Source organism: Suricata suricatta, chromosome 9 (genome assembly GCF_006229205.1).
Source record: "Suricata suricatta isolate VVHF042 chromosome 9, meerkat_22Aug2017_6uvM2_HiC, whole genome shotgun sequence".
Classification (NCBI taxonomy): domain Eukaryota; kingdom Metazoa; phylum Chordata; class Mammalia; order Carnivora; family Herpestidae; genus Suricata; species Suricata suricatta.
The window spans coordinates 101681212-101696104 of record NC_043708.1 but is presented as its reverse complement, the minus strand read 5'-3'; the positions used below and the strand labels follow the sequence as shown (position 1 = coordinate 101696104).

At 46.6% G+C, this 14893-nt stretch overlaps 1 protein-coding gene across 11 annotated transcripts in view; it reads left to right on the top strand.

Moving 5' to 3' along the window:
* Positions 1 to 14872, top strand: part of CSNK1G1 (casein kinase 1 gamma 1) — a 169476-nt gene extending 154604 nt beyond the window's left edge. For 10 of the 11 annotated variants that reach the window (XM_029952032.1, XM_029952029.1, XM_029952031.1 and 7 more), the window contains 2 exons: positions 1532 to 1638; positions 8930 to 14872. In XM_029952032.1, the coding sequence (XP_029807892.1) occupies positions 1532 to 1638; positions 8930 to 8984 (162 nt within the window). In that variant the 3' untranslated portion in view covers positions 8985 to 14872. Of the gene's footprint in view, positions 1 to 1531; positions 1639 to 8929 lie in introns of those variants that run through there. The other variant, XM_029952030.1, reaches the window with a different exon arrangement.
* The last annotated feature ends 21 nt before the right edge of the window (positions 14873 to 14893 follow it).

The window sequence follows — 14893 nt, the reverse complement described above, 5'->3', positions numbered from 1 at the left end:
AGATCTAGAGGGGGATAAGAATAAACATTACTGAGCCTGGGTGGCTCAGTCGGTTAAGCCTCTGACTTTGGCTCAGGTCAGATCTCACATTCGTGGGTTCGAGCCCCGTGTCGGGCTCTGTGCTGACAGCTGGCTCAGAGCCTGGAGCCTGCTTCCGGTTCTGTGTCTCCTTCTCTCTCTGCCCCTCCCCCTCTCATGCTCTGTCTCTCTGTATCAAAAATAAATAAAACATTAAAAAAAATTAAAAAGATTTTAAAAAAAGAGTAAACATTACTGGAGGGAGAATAGCAGTAGTATGAATACTTGCTGAGCCATTACCATGTACCATGGCACCGGGCTAAGCACTTTCTGTGGATTGTTTGCACAGTAACCCTATTAGGTAAGCAGCACTGTTTCCCCATTTTATAGATTAGGAAGCTCAGGCACAGAAAGATTGAGGATCTTGCCCAAGGACCCACAGCAAGTAAGTGGTGGAGCTAGGGTTCAAACCCAGGACTGACTAGACCTGGATTCCATTCCTCACTTGCTGTGTGTGTGTGTGGAGGTATGTGCTGCCTCCACTGTTGTGTGCCAGGTACTATACCAGACACCATCTCATACATTTGCTTGTATAATTTTCACATCCACCTGTAAGAAACAGTCTCAAATAGCCGAAGTTGCTTATCCAAGGGCATATGATATCCGAACCATTTATCCTATTTTGTGGTTCTCTCCCATGTTTTAGCCAAGGTCTTTAACAGCAAAGTGGTTTGTCCGGCGGGGTCCCTTTTCCCACTCCCCAGCACCCACATAAACAGGAATCATGTGCTGGAAATGAAGCCAGGAGACAGAAGCAGCTGCACAAGCAAGAGAAGCCTGATCGGGTCCACATTAACCAGATGACAGGAGAGCCTTCACTTACAGTTCGGGGACTGTCAGTGAGAAGTGGGATGACACTAAACCTTAAATAAAGGTCGTTGAAATCAGACTGGTCTTCCAGGGGAAAGCATTTCCTTACCGTGTGCCCTCTCACCAGAGAGGGTGTGGCAGTCTTGCTATTTGAGTAACTTCAAACCAGTGATGAAAGTCATGAAGAAATTTCTGAAGGAAAGTGTGATTGCTTATAGTCTCTGATGCCCATTCTTGATTTTCTTTTCAGAATTCTTTTCAGCATCATCACAGAGTATGTTTAGAATTATAGCATAAGAAACTGAGAGAAGTAGAATTAAAGAGAGTGACATGACCTATTTCATAGGCTTTTTGTGAAGATTAAATTTACGCACAGTGTAGCAGAGCGCTGACAGAATAGGCATTCAGTATGGAAGTTCTCACAGGATTACATCGTTGCATTTTGTGTTCTCACATGGTGTGGGGCTGGGAACCTTACCTAAGTTAGGACATTTGGGTCCTCAGCCCAGGAAAACCAGCATTCCAGACACTGCCTGGTCAGTATCCAAGCTAGAGACTAGAACTGCCTTAGAGACCCTCTCTGGTGCTGGCATGGAGGCTTCTGTTGCCATGGTGTCTGTCACACTCCGTCTTTCTGTTTCAGGTGGTTAGCTCAACCAATGGAGAGCTGAATGTCGATGACCCCACAGGAGCCCACTCCAATGCACCAATCACAGCTCACGCCGAGGTGGAGGTAGTCGAAGAAGCTAAGTACGTTCATCCTCCAAGGGGGCTCTTGAGTCCTAGGTTGAAGAATCTTTGTCTCTTCCTCTCCATGTGCTGCTCATCACAGACTTGATGCTTGTGTCCTCAGCTTTCTTCCTTTGACCATTTTGTTTTTTGCATGGTACCTTAAGGCTGCTTTTGCCCTCCTTTAGCTGTGATTTCTGGGAAGACCATCACATTTTTCTAGTCCACATCAGGCAAAAGGCCTAGTGAACTGAAAGAATCATGGTATAAGAGCTAGAACAGATAGTAGTCCTGAGCCTCTTGGGTCCCTGGAGCTTCTTGCTCCCTCCGGGATACAGAAAATAATCTGCTTATCTAAACTATGGGCCACACCCAACAGCATTTGATTTCTGGTTCTTGGCTAACAACTGCGTGTACAGCCCTAGACTGAGGGCTTCAGGGCCATTTTGTTCTCACTTAAAATGATTCTGGATTCTGAGAGACTCTGATAAGTCAGGCAGGATAGTCTCTACACCTGTGAGTAAGAGAGTCTTGAGAGGAAATCACACTGTTCCCAAGATGGGGAGGTGAGCACTCCCATTTCTGCCTCCCTTGCCTGTGACCGTGTTGCCTTGCCCGTACCACCAGCCCCCGGGCGCTCTCTGCGTGGCGCATGGTTAAACTTTTAGCATGCGGGGTAGAGGGGGAAATAAGTGCCGCAGAAGCAGCATTTCTATCACTTCTTCCCCTTTTTGCCCCATCCCAAATTCCAGTCCAGATTTAAACTCCCAAGAAGACATGAGGTAGGGAGAGAGAAGTCCTCTACAAATCAGTAACTGCTGCCAAGCCTGATATGGATGACCTTTTTTGTAAGCCCTTTGAGAATATTCAGGCTATCCTGGGATCTTGTTATCAGAAGCTGACAACATATTAATAGTGATACCTGCGTCCTAAGTGCTCTCTCGAGCCCCCAGATGGCCTCAGTACAAGCCAGAACATGCTTACACCTCTGGGCGTAAGGTGGTGGGAGGCCAGTCAAGACCTGCATTCTTACCCCCAGTTCACTTTTTGTGGTTTTCCCCCCACCTCCACCCATTCCTCTGCTGTCCTGCCCATCTGTGTGATGCGCTCCCTTTGCTTTCAAGAGGTCCTCTCCATGGAAAGGAAAGGAATCCTTTGAGGATTCCTACCCAGTAGGTAAAAAGCAACCGAGGATGACTTGGACAATCTCTTGTCAAGTCCCTGCTGATGGTAGGCAGCTTTAGATGCTCCTCTCCTGGTTTACATAGGGCCCTAAGAAGTCAGAAAGGCAGGGGGAGTTTGTAATCCTGGGAGGAAACCATTTTTAGTAAGGAAACATGCACCCTGTTCTCAGGGACTTTGGAGATTTTAATGGTACAGTGTTTCAGCTTCCATGACAAAACTTCATTCTCTCAACTAAACAGTACGGTACTCCTTATCCATTGGCTTCTCAGCCTTGGCTGCACTTTGGAATCACCTGGGGTGTGTTAGAAAATATAAATGCCTGAATCCTGTCCCCAGAGATTCTGATTTATCTGGAATTACGGCTCGAGCATCAGGAAAATTTAAAAGGTCAGGTGATTTGAATGTGTGGCCAAGATTGGGAAACACGACACTAGGCACATTCTGGGTCACACACTGTCTGGGCTTGACAGATGGCTGTACCCATTCCCGTCCCACCTCACTCACAGTTCATGTTGTGGCTATTACTTTGAAGGCTAGAAGTTTAGTTCTAGATATAATAGTGTATTGTGAATACCAAGATTGAAAGACCTATAGTCTTACCATATGCCCTATAAAGGTTTACCTTTTGAATCCATTTCTCTCATTTCACTTTGGTTAATGTGTACACTGATTGTGTATGTAAGTGTGGTTTTTGTGTCCTGTGTGTAAAATAGGGGGCCATTCACACGAAGAGATTTCAATGTGGTGACTTCTATTCTGGTATGATCTAAACTCTAGGAGGTAAGGATAGTTCAGAGTCTCCCCATTCAGTGAAAAGGACTATTGTGACTGCTACCAGTTGTAGGTTTGGGCCTTCTGAAATGTATGAACCAGAGGGGGGCAATTGTATTTGACCAGATGTCCTCCAGAAGCTCAAAGCTTAGGGCGTTTTGTGTGCTGATTCCCCTAGTGATTTCATGAGCTACCAATCCATCTTGCCCAGAGAACTGGCAGAGCCATGTGTTTTTCTTCTTGGCCTTCTATGTGTTTTGGAGGGAAGGAGGGGGTAGCCCTGAATCCACCTGCTCATTTTCATGGGAAGAAGTCACAGCTAGAGAAGCACGAGACGTCCCAAACAACCCCTCATTGCACGCAGCTGTGATGCCATTTGTCCATGCAGCCTGCTTGCGGGGAAAAGAGAGCTGTTGCCTATATTAAGATTCAGCCAGAGACTGGGGAGATAAGTGAAACCTTCACTTCCAAGCATTTGATTCACCCAGCTTGTTTTATATAAAGGAGGAGAGAAATAACAGGGTCTTGGTTTATGTTCTGTGTACAAATGAACATCTTAACTGCCCTTTTCTTCTGGCGATAAGACACATGTTCTTGTTTAAATATAATTGGTAAGGTTAGGCAGCTTTTTGAAGCTATCCACTGACTTTAGCTATAACTTAGAAAATGTGGACCTCATTTCTCCTGAGGATTAACAGGAATGGGATTTGGGCCCTTTTCCGGCAGTGTCACCTTAATCCAGAGCAGTGACCCTCCTTGCTCTGATTCACCTCCTACTAAACTAAAGTGTTACTGAAGTGTTACCGAAGCCTTTTCCCTCCTCTCAGGAAGCGCTAACTGCCAGCCAGCTGCTTTGTCAGGCATGTTGGACTTCCAGAAAGCGTAGGGACTTCTCTTTCCCTCAGAATAGTTGGAAGGTCAACTTAACATTGCCCAGTAAGACTTTGTGTGGGAACCAAAATGGCTCACTTGGTGCTTGATTGAATTCTTACAGGCAGGATCATTTCCTCTTTCTCCTGCTACTTTCCCGGAAATTGCCCAGGAAAACCCACTGTGGGGCTCCCACCAACTCTTTCTGTTCTACCTTACCCCTCACTGAGATCCAATTCCCTCCTCGGTGCCTCTGTCAGGCACCTGCCCCTGCCATCATAGTGTGGGGGCCACGCGGCCTGGGCCTACTCCCCTGCCTTGACCGAGGAAGAGACGAAACACCAACACATACTGCATGTTTGCATGGCTCACAGTGAGTCGCTTCCATCTCACCTCTGGACTAATATCTCTCTCTTTCTCCCTCTTCCTTTCTGTGTTTTTCTCTTTACACACTCTGTAGCTGCCTGAAAATGCTCAACCTGTGGTGAGTCCCTCTCTCCAGTCCACATGCTAGGGGAGCGGACCAGACTAGGCTGGGATTGGCAAAGCCAAACAGAATGCCTTAGGAACACTGAATGGCTTCCATACGCCGCCTTGTGCCGTAACCACCCAGACTGGGGAGCTAGATCCACAAGGTGGGGATGGGGCAGGCCTAAACCCAGGAATTAATCCGTTCCTTCTTTCCTTTCAAACCCATCTCATTGCTGTCTCCTCTTGTCAAAACGATACCCCACAGGATCCAAAATTATCTTTCTAGTTTTAGCTGAGTGAATTGTCTCCCAAATTAATAGACCAGATATTATCTGACAGAGAGGGACAGAGGCAGGAGGACAAGGTCACTCTATGAGTTGTTTAGATTATTCTTCACAACCCCAAGGGCAGTTATCACCAGATAATCTTCCATTCTGTGGCTTGGTCTCTAACCTGGCTGCTTTGGAAAAATCTGTGACTTTTCTTTGGATTCAACTGGTTCTTCCTTCTGTAGAATGAGTCTCTCAAAAAGAGCTCCTTCTTGGGGAGAGAAATGGACATTTTGTTGTTGTTGTTTTGGGGGTTTCTGTTTGTTTTTCGTTGTCTTTCTTTTCTTTCCCCTGTAAGAGTACATTTAGCGGGCCAAGGGCTGACCTGGCTAATGAGGTAATTGGAGCCCCTCTTTTCCACTCCTGGAAAAGGTTCCTTGAGCAGAAGGGGAAGCCCTAAAGAATCTACGTTCAGTGAAGTACATTCTTGCTACAAGACAGAGCCCTCTCCGCAGCCTTCTTCTCAGACATTGCCTGTGACCTTCCAGCTCCTGAACTGGTTGGTCGGTTGTAGTCTGGAATTATAACTCCCCCACAGTGTCTGCCTGCATGGGGTCATATTCTGTGTGGTGATAACAGCCTCCTGGACTCTGTGTTTACCTTGTTTCTATTTGTCTTCAGTGACTGGGTTGAGCACCAGTTTCTGAGCCCCATCAGTCTAAGCCAAGTTGCCTGTGGGGCTTCCTTAGAAATAGGGATATATGGAAGATGACAATCAGGTTTTATGGAAATCGAGTTTGTTGTCTTATGGTACTGGGGAGTACCTTTGACCTGTTTATCTAGGAAACATGTCTGTGTAAATCTGACATTGTCATAGTCTATTTTTTTCCTGTGAGATGTCAGTCACATAATCCTGACTGCAAATGCAGGGTCTACTGTGTGCTCCTCCAGCTGTGCTTGGGACTCTTGGGGGTTCTCTGAGAGTGTAGTTACCCAAGAGCTTAGGTACCATCTAGTTTAGGTGCTCCAGACAGCTTAGGTGCTGTCTAGCTGTAGAGATAAGACATATATACTAGGAAGGACAAGTAGTTCTCCAGGAGACTTGTTATTTATTGTCCCTCAAGAGGTCACTATGGACCAGAATGGTCAAGAAAGACTTCGTGGATACTGTGGGGCTCAAGCCAGGTATTAGAGCAAAGGAAGAATGTAAAAGTACACCAAAGAAGAGAATCCTGGCAAGGGAATAGCAGAAGAGAAGAGAGCCAGGACTTAGCAAGAGAGCAGTGTGGGAAAGGTCATGGCCAGAGGGGAAGAGCACTTGGTGGCTTGTGGGTAGGGAGACTGGATTGACTCTGACTTCAGCATGTTAAGAACTTCTGGTCATCCAATCAAAGAATCAACTAGAAGAATACCTATGACACAAGAAAGGTTCATCACTCCCCCTCCTTCTCTCTGGAGAGTAAGACTTCTGTGTGGAGTTAGTAGGTGGGCTTGGTCTGGAGTCTGACCGAGCTTAATAGGTCCTGTTGCTGCTAGTCACCACAGAAGCAAAGAGCCGAAAAGTAGATTGTGGGGCTGTTTCTTCATGGGTAGAACTATGAAAAGCTTCTGCTACTGCTGAAGCTTTAACTACAGTAACTAGCAAAAGTTAATCCAGGGCTCTAAACCATAGCAAATCCAGCATGCACCTCGGGTTATGATGTGCTTGTAAGCAGACACTAATTCTTAGGACTTGCCTCAAAGGAGGTAAAAGAGAAATAGTGTAATTTGAAAGGGACCAAAACAGTATTTCAGACTTCTTTGTGATTGCTCTTACTTACTAAAAACACAAAAATCCTCATTTTAGCATCCTCAAAAAAAAAAAATAAGAATAGAAATTGACTTGAATGTTAATGATGTCTCTGAAAATCAAGGTTAACAGGGAACAGGTATAATCCTGGTGCTTCCATGAGATTTAATTTGCCTTGTTTACTATTAATATTAGGACTTTCAACTTGGAGAATGTTTATGTTCTAAAGCACATATAATAGAAAAAGATCATTTTTTTTCTTGAAGTCTTCTCTGGGGAGAGGACTGTCTTAAATGGGCAGAAGCATTGGTCATTTTTATTTGAAAGAATTTATTCAGTCTCCAGATATACATGGCACTTCAGTCACTTTAGTGACTATGTTCATGTGCATTTAATATTTTACAGGACTCCTGGCTGGCTCAGTCAGAAGAACATGCAGCTCTGGATCTCAGGGTCCTGAGTACAAGCCCTACGTTGGGGGTAGAGATTACATAAATAAATAAACTTTAAAAAAAAATAGTGTTTCACAAATGTCATTGATACCTTCGGAAAGTTTTTTTTAAGATCCTCTTAAGAAGGTCCTATTACCAAAGTTTTCACGTTTGATTCATTCAGAGATATGGTTAAAGGCTATCATTACCTGTATAAATGTCTTCTGCATTCTAAGAAATCTCTCCTACAGTTTTAAAGTCCATTTAGTGTTGAAATACCAAGGAGCCTGACCGAAAAAGGAGAGAGTCTTAGCTACAGTGGAGAACTTAGGAGAACGGGAAGTAAGCATCAGTGCTTGGCGTTCATATGAACAGCCCTGGCGTTAAACCCAGAGGGATTAAGGCAAGAGAACCAGAGAGAGTTTTCTCCAAAAATCTTTCCTTTCAAGGGTCCAACAAGTTTGCAGCGTGATTCCCCCCACCATCTGGCATCTTTGACTCATCCACACCTTCTGGCCCTCACATTCTCATTTCCCATGTGTCAGCTTCCTGGGAAGGACATGTCTTACGCACCAGCTCTGTCACAGCCCTCATCACCCCCTTCTGGACTTGGCCGTGCCTCAGCAAGAGCTGCTTCCTATTCCCGAGATGGGAGTAAGGAGGGATGCTCGGGCCTGGGACTCTGCTGGGGCTGCAGCTGTCGTCCGGGGGCAACGCGTGGTGGGCGGATGAAGGGGGCAGACCCCAGCCTCCACTCTCCACAAGGCCAGTCCTCTCACCTTGTCTGGCACAGCAGCGGCGGCCCCAGTAGCTTAGCCAAGGACCCTGCAGCCATATGCTTGCTGATGGTCAGCTCCTGGGCTGTGGCGCTGGTCCCCTCTGAATGAAACATGGGCTGTGCTGATTTCAGCCAGGGGATCTAGGCTTATAGTTCTTACTAGAGGCGGGGCTCCTTCTGCCTGCTCCGGGTAGCTGGGTGGGGATGGGGGCGCTGGATGGAGAGAATCCTAATCCTTCATTGGTAGCATCATGAGACCCTGCTAGAATTGCAGTCACATTTTGTGGGGGGGTTTGTTTGCCTCAGTTTAGTTCTGAACCCGCTAGCCACTGAAGCTGTCTGTATCAAGGAGCAGACAATGCAGGCTCGTCTTAGACAGCCCTGAGGACCCCCTACCCTTGGTCCCAGATAAAGATGAAATATCTAGGTTCAGTAATAGACTCGGAAGTAAGCCTTCTTCATCCTTCCAAAATAATGCCTGTTTGGACCCTGCCTAGCCTGCAACATTTTGGTGATTAAGTTTGGTGACTGCAGATTGAAATGAAGCAGCTATTTCCTTTGGCTTTCCTGGCAGACACTGCCCACTGCTTCCCGTGTGTGCACTGTAGGTGGTGGGTGTGGGTGGCCCTATGGGTGGGTGCCAGGGGGTACCTCCCACCCCCCCACCGGGCAGTAAGCAGAAGCAGGCAGAAGTCTGTCTGAAGCTGTAGGCCTCCCGCACTGACTTGTAATGTTCCTTGTACTCCAGGTGCTGCTGCTTCTTTAAGAGGAAAAGGAAGAAGACTGCCCAGCGCCACAAGTGACCAGTGCCTCCCAGGAGTCCTCAGGCCCTGGGGACTCTTAACTCGATTGCACCCGCAGCTCCTGCCATTTTTCATTGGAAGGGACTCTTCTATGGGGGAGGGTGGAGATCCAAACCAAAAAGAAGAAAAGAGATGCCCCCAGAAGGAGCCAGTGCGGGCAGCCAGGGCCCACTGGGTCAGAGGCCTTCCCCGCCTGCCTGCAGCTCTGAGCAGGTCCCAGAGCTGCTGCTCCTCCACTGCTTGCCCTTGGGGCTGCCTGGTTGACTCTCCTTCCTATTGTTTACAGTGAAGGTGTCATTCACAAAAACTCAAGGACTACTGTTCTCTTCCCTCCCTTAGTTTACTCCCGGTTCTCGCCCCACCCTCAACCCTCTCCAGCATAAAAGCTAGTGAGTTAAAGGCTTTGTCTGCTGAAGGAGTTCAAGAGGCTAGGGGTTTGGCCAAGGTGGGGTGAAGATGGCAGGCCTGGCAGGAGAAGAACCTTCTCCAGCTACCAGGTGTGCCTGGCAGTCTGGCTCCCTCCTCTGTGCCTGTGCAGCCTCCATCCCCAGCTGGCCCCGGGGTGCAGGGTCCTCCTGCCCGCCCTCCTGTCAAGTTACACTGTCGGACACAAGCTGTGAGAAATCTGCAGTCTACTGTCCCTGCGCGTTGGCATTCTTCGCTCTCTTGACAAGCGAACTCTGTTCTCCAGACAGTAGTAGGACAATGCAAATTGTTCTGAGCAAAGGAAAAAAACCTGACTTTATTGCACTTTTAGTTGTTTATTTTTTTGTTTGTTTAACAAAAACATGGCAGATGCATATTGTGTCTGGCCATATTGGGAGTTTTACTTTTTTCTGTTTTGAGGGGGGTGGGGCCAGCCAAGCCATTCAGAGAGAACATGGTTCAGAGGACATTCTCAATGGAAAAAGTTGGGTCTGCAGCACCCAGAAGAGAAGAAGCCAAACTCTGTGTCATTCTGAGTGAACACTCAGGTTGGCAAAGAAACATACTTGAATTTTCATTCATCTTCTCAGCTGCTGAGGAATGCCCCTACGAGAGCCTCCTGACCTCATCAGCCTCCAGTTTGGACAGCCTAGCTCTCCAGCACATGGGATGAGCCAGCCAAGCCAGACTACGACCGGAAGAAGGAGATGCTTGACAAAAAAGTCGGAAATAATCAGTTTCCTCCACTGCCAGGGACTTCCAACTCGATCGCCATGTGACTTTCTTAGTGACTTGGGGGACACAATTAGTGATGAACCAGCCACTGCCGTATTGCCACTAGTGGACAAGAAGAGGACTAAGTGAACCTGCCTTCCAACTGCCAGAAGGACCTCAGGATTCAGCGTCACAGGGCCAGGAAAGAACACCGGTGTGTACCGTCTGCTCCAGGAGCCGAGTGACAGCGTGTGGGCTGGCCTGCCGACCAGGACCCTCGCACCTGCCGCTCCGCCGCAGGTCTACAGTAGCAGGCTTAGGACTGAGCGTGGGGCTGTATGAACAGGAAGTAAGGTTGGCTGGTGCTGGAAAGTCCAGGGGAAAGGATACGGAAATGAAAGGTCTGAAATTATCTTCTCATGGATATAGACTCCTTCCAAATAAGGTGGCCATGTACCTAGAGCATGTTTTCCCCAGTCCACTGTCTGCCTCCCCATGTGGGTTAGCCTCCAGACCTGTTCCCATGCAGGGTCTTGGTTCTTCATTCACTGCTTGAAAAGTAACGTATGGAGTTAATCTTACTGTGCTCCGTTCTCATTTGAGTTCATTGGCTTATGCAAACAGTGACCTCTTTCCAAATGTGACGGACGAGAAAGAATCACTTTACATCAAGGAACAAGGCCTTGTATCTGGGAGTAGAGCGAGCTAATCAAAGACAGTGGCTGGTGACTTAGTCTGGTGGTTTTGGAAACTCCGAAATCATTGCCCCTGGCTTGAGGTGGAGGGCCGCCCTTTCGACTGGAGGATGTGGGGATACTTTCTGGTAGTTGGCATTTCCTGACAAGTCCCTTGATGTATCTCACATGGAGCAGAGACAGCATCAGTGGCATGGATCAGAGTTCCTGGGCTTCACCTGTTCCATCGGGCCTTGGCTAGGAAGTAACATTTTACTGGCTTCAAACCTGCTCAGCTCATATAAAGATTGTAATCTTTCATTTCTTTAAGAGAAATTTTCCTGTATACAAAACAGAGTGACTGGGAGACACAGTGTCACATCCCTTTTCCACCAGGATTTTGAACATTGAGGTTTGCTTCCTTGATCCCACCTAGTGGTTAAGGCACCGTCACAGAAATGTAGTTTCTCAATTGGCATTTGGGCACCTCTAGCTTCCTGTATAGGAATTTTAACTTCCTTATCCGTGTTTAGAAAAATCCTTGCCTCTCAAGGGAGGGCAAGGGGAAGTAGTGACAAAGCCTCCAGCATCCTGGCACTCCACACCCCACTAAGTGCCTCCCCACCTCTGCTTCCACAATAAAGCAAAGGCGAAGTGACCAGCTTGGCTCAGGGCAAGCGACCCCCCCCCCCCGCCCCCGCCTGCAGCTGAGTTTGTGACCTTTTTTTGGTCTTAAATATTTTTAAAGGCTAGCTCTTGAAGGGTTAAACCTAAGCAGTTTTGGGGGGGGTGGGTCCTTCCTAATGCACTGTTCTCATTCTCTGAGCCCCCCCCTCCACAAATCTCTTACTAGGAGGTATTTGCTTTTCATAACAAAGGTGAAGAGCCCCAGGTCCCCCTGGCATGTAGGGTAATGGTGATTCTTCCAAGGCCTTAGCACTCCAAGGTGGTCGCAGGCCCCTGAGAGATTCTAAAAAGTGATCTTCCTGAGAATTAAAAAGTAAATAAAAAGACTACCTAAGGAATAATTGGGCCATCAGTTCCATCCCCACCAGCACATCATGGCTCCTTCCTCAACCCTGTTGCTGTAGTTGCTTCGTCCTGTGCCTCAGCCAGGTCCTGAGATTGGGCACTCCCTCCACCCACCACCCACCCACATCCACTCTAGTTTTTCGAACTTTGTCCATTTCACAGCATGGTGCCGAGGGATCTTCTTTCAGAGTGATGCAATTGCTTCTGAGTTAGCAGTAAGTACTAGCAGCGTTCACTAGAAATACCCTTGATAGTATGCCATTAGGCGTCTCCCAAGCCCGACAGTCCTTCAGGCACTGCATCCTGAGCAGATTGAGGCAAGCAGGCCGGGAATCCACTAAGGTATAAACAGACCTTCTCTTGCCACCAGAGGATGGCCTGTGTCTGCTCAGTCAAGCAGGTCAAGGTCGATCACTTGCACACACAGCGATCACACTCGACTCTGCAAGGATGGGCAGTGTGCCTGCAGCCGGTGTATTCGCTGACTGCCTTAGTGAACATTCTGCTCTACTGGGTGTGTCTCTGAGCAAAGCGGGTCTTAGAAGGTACAAGTCAGGTGACTAGGCTAACCTCCAGGTACAGCTCCATTTCCTTCTGGAATGTAGGGGCAACAGGGGACAGCAGAATCCTGGGCTTTTCAGTAGAAATGTTGATTTGCCTCTTAATCTGTATGAACTCCAGGTACAAAGAAACAGCGTCTGCCATTAGCCAGAAGAGGGTCCATCACGGCTATGTCCCAGCTTAGTTCACTGCAAATGGACACTGATAGTGCATATTCAGTGTTGGTTCTCTGTGTTAGTAACCTCCTTTAATGTCAGAAATATGCAGTGATGGTAAATGTGTGTCAGATTGGTTACTAAAGATCATAGCCTTAACTTTTTTGTATGCAAAAGATAGAATTAATTCCCCCCATCAGTGAGCAGGTATGGCTGATGTTTCTCAAAAATAAGTACTTCCATGGCAGCGTAGAAACCATCTCAAATGAACTTGATCTTCTGATGCATCTCTCCCGATCCCACATGCCTCCTGTGTGTCCCAGTCACCTCTTCCACTTTCATACTGAAACCAGTTTTCCATTCCCAGTGAATTGCCCTACCATGTCGTCTCCAGCATCAGCCGCCACGTTAGGGCTAGAGTTACTCAGATTGGGAGCCTTAGCGCCATACCACCAACATTGCCTTTGCCAGTCCACTGCCACCATCCCCGCCATTGCCCCAAGATGGGCAGATCAATTCCAGCAACCCTTAGGGAGCCAGGATAACAAGGCACCCCATCTGGATTGGCCATATCTGAGCACCGGGCACTTGTCTCTGGGGTTCTTGCTTTTGCCAACTCTGGACCTCCAGGAAAGGCCTGTCTAGAAAATAATGGCCAGTGACTCCCAGTCTTCCCTATGAAGGGTTGGTGGGAATCAAAATGGAATTCCTATGGTTTTGTTGTTTCTGGGGGAGGGAGCAGGGGAGGGGTGGCTATGTTTCTATGGCCCTTCTGAGGGTTTGCAGAGTTTGAGCAGTGTTTTAGCCATAAATAAATCTTGGAAGTCTTTAATCAAGCAGTCTTAAAAACATGTTTCTCATAACTCCTTTTGCAGGTGACTGAGTGCAAAAGAATAGGTTTCTCCATTGTATTCAAAAATAGTAAGTAGGTTTCCTGGATATAGGCTGTAGTAGTTGTGCAGATTTTCTCAAAAAGCAACCAGGAAGTCCACTCCAGTATTTGTAGATCAGCTTACAAAGGAAAAAGTGAACATGTACTCCATCTATTTCTAGTTTTGTTACCAAACTTGATATTATAAAGAAACCTCAGTTCTGTGGACAGAATTTCTTTTGTCGCTTTTCTTTTACTCCTCACAATCATATTTCCGGTGCCATCACCACCTTCTGAGTCTCAGAGTAGAGGATTATCCTTGGTAATTAACGGGGGTGCAGTGCAGTCATGCCAACAAGACACGCAAGAGGACAGCTGTTCTGACTGCCTCTTCCCTGCAAACCCCCTCTTTCAGGGCAGGTGAGACATTTCAGTGTTCCTCTTCATGAGCTCCAGACCAAATCCCAGGCCAGCCCTTGCACTGAAAGCTTTTCTAAGAGGCTTATCAATCTGTTAGGAATGTCTCAGGAGAGATGAGCCATTTCTTTGGGGGGAAATCTATTTACAGATGGGTGTGTGGTTGCACTTGTATGCCTGTGTGTGTGTGTATGTGTGGGTGCACGTGCGCGGTCTCATCTGTGCATTTCACTTGCATAAAGACTCACAGGCCAGGCTGCTGGGACCATGTGTATATGAATATCCTCAGAAGTCAACAAGTTACCAAGTGAGCTTCTCAAACTAGTGTCACAGCAAGCTGGCTCCAGGAATGAGACCCATTTATCAAGCAGAAGAGTAAACAGCAGAAAAGATAGAGATGAAACCAAAAATATAACCCCCCCAATGGAAAATAATGTTGATTCATCAATTGCCATTGGATATATTACATGTTCTAATTTATTATATTATTATTTTGTCTGTTTCTTTAATCTTTGCCCATTGTACTTTTAAAAAGATGTTGGGATGTTGATTGCAATTTTTTTTAAGACTAGATAATGTATAAATCAGCTGTGGAAATCAGTTTTAAATGCTGTGTGGATGTGTCTGATTTATTGTTAAATGCCTTTTTCTTTTTTCTTTTTTCTTTTTTTTCTTTGTTTTATTTTAGATATGTGTTGTTTCATAAACCCTGGCACTGGTCGCAAAGCTCAGCTGTGAAAATGAAATTTGTAGTATTTTTGAACATGAATGTCAATTTCAAGTGTATTTGAAATGGTTCCTCTGGGAGAGAGATTTGTTCACCATTAGGAAAAACTCCTCTGCAGAGGAAGTAAGCCGCTTTTGGAGAAAATGGAAAATGGGTCTTGATATGTTATCTCAGAGTAGCCCATTTCCTAGGGCACCATGGAAAACACAAATGTGATCTTTAAGTATACCTCTTCCCTAATTTGGGGAGGAAAGGACTCAGTTTGCACCCTTTTTGTATGTAAAATAAAATGTCTTACCTTTCTTGACTAATTTTGTTGGTTACTTGATTGG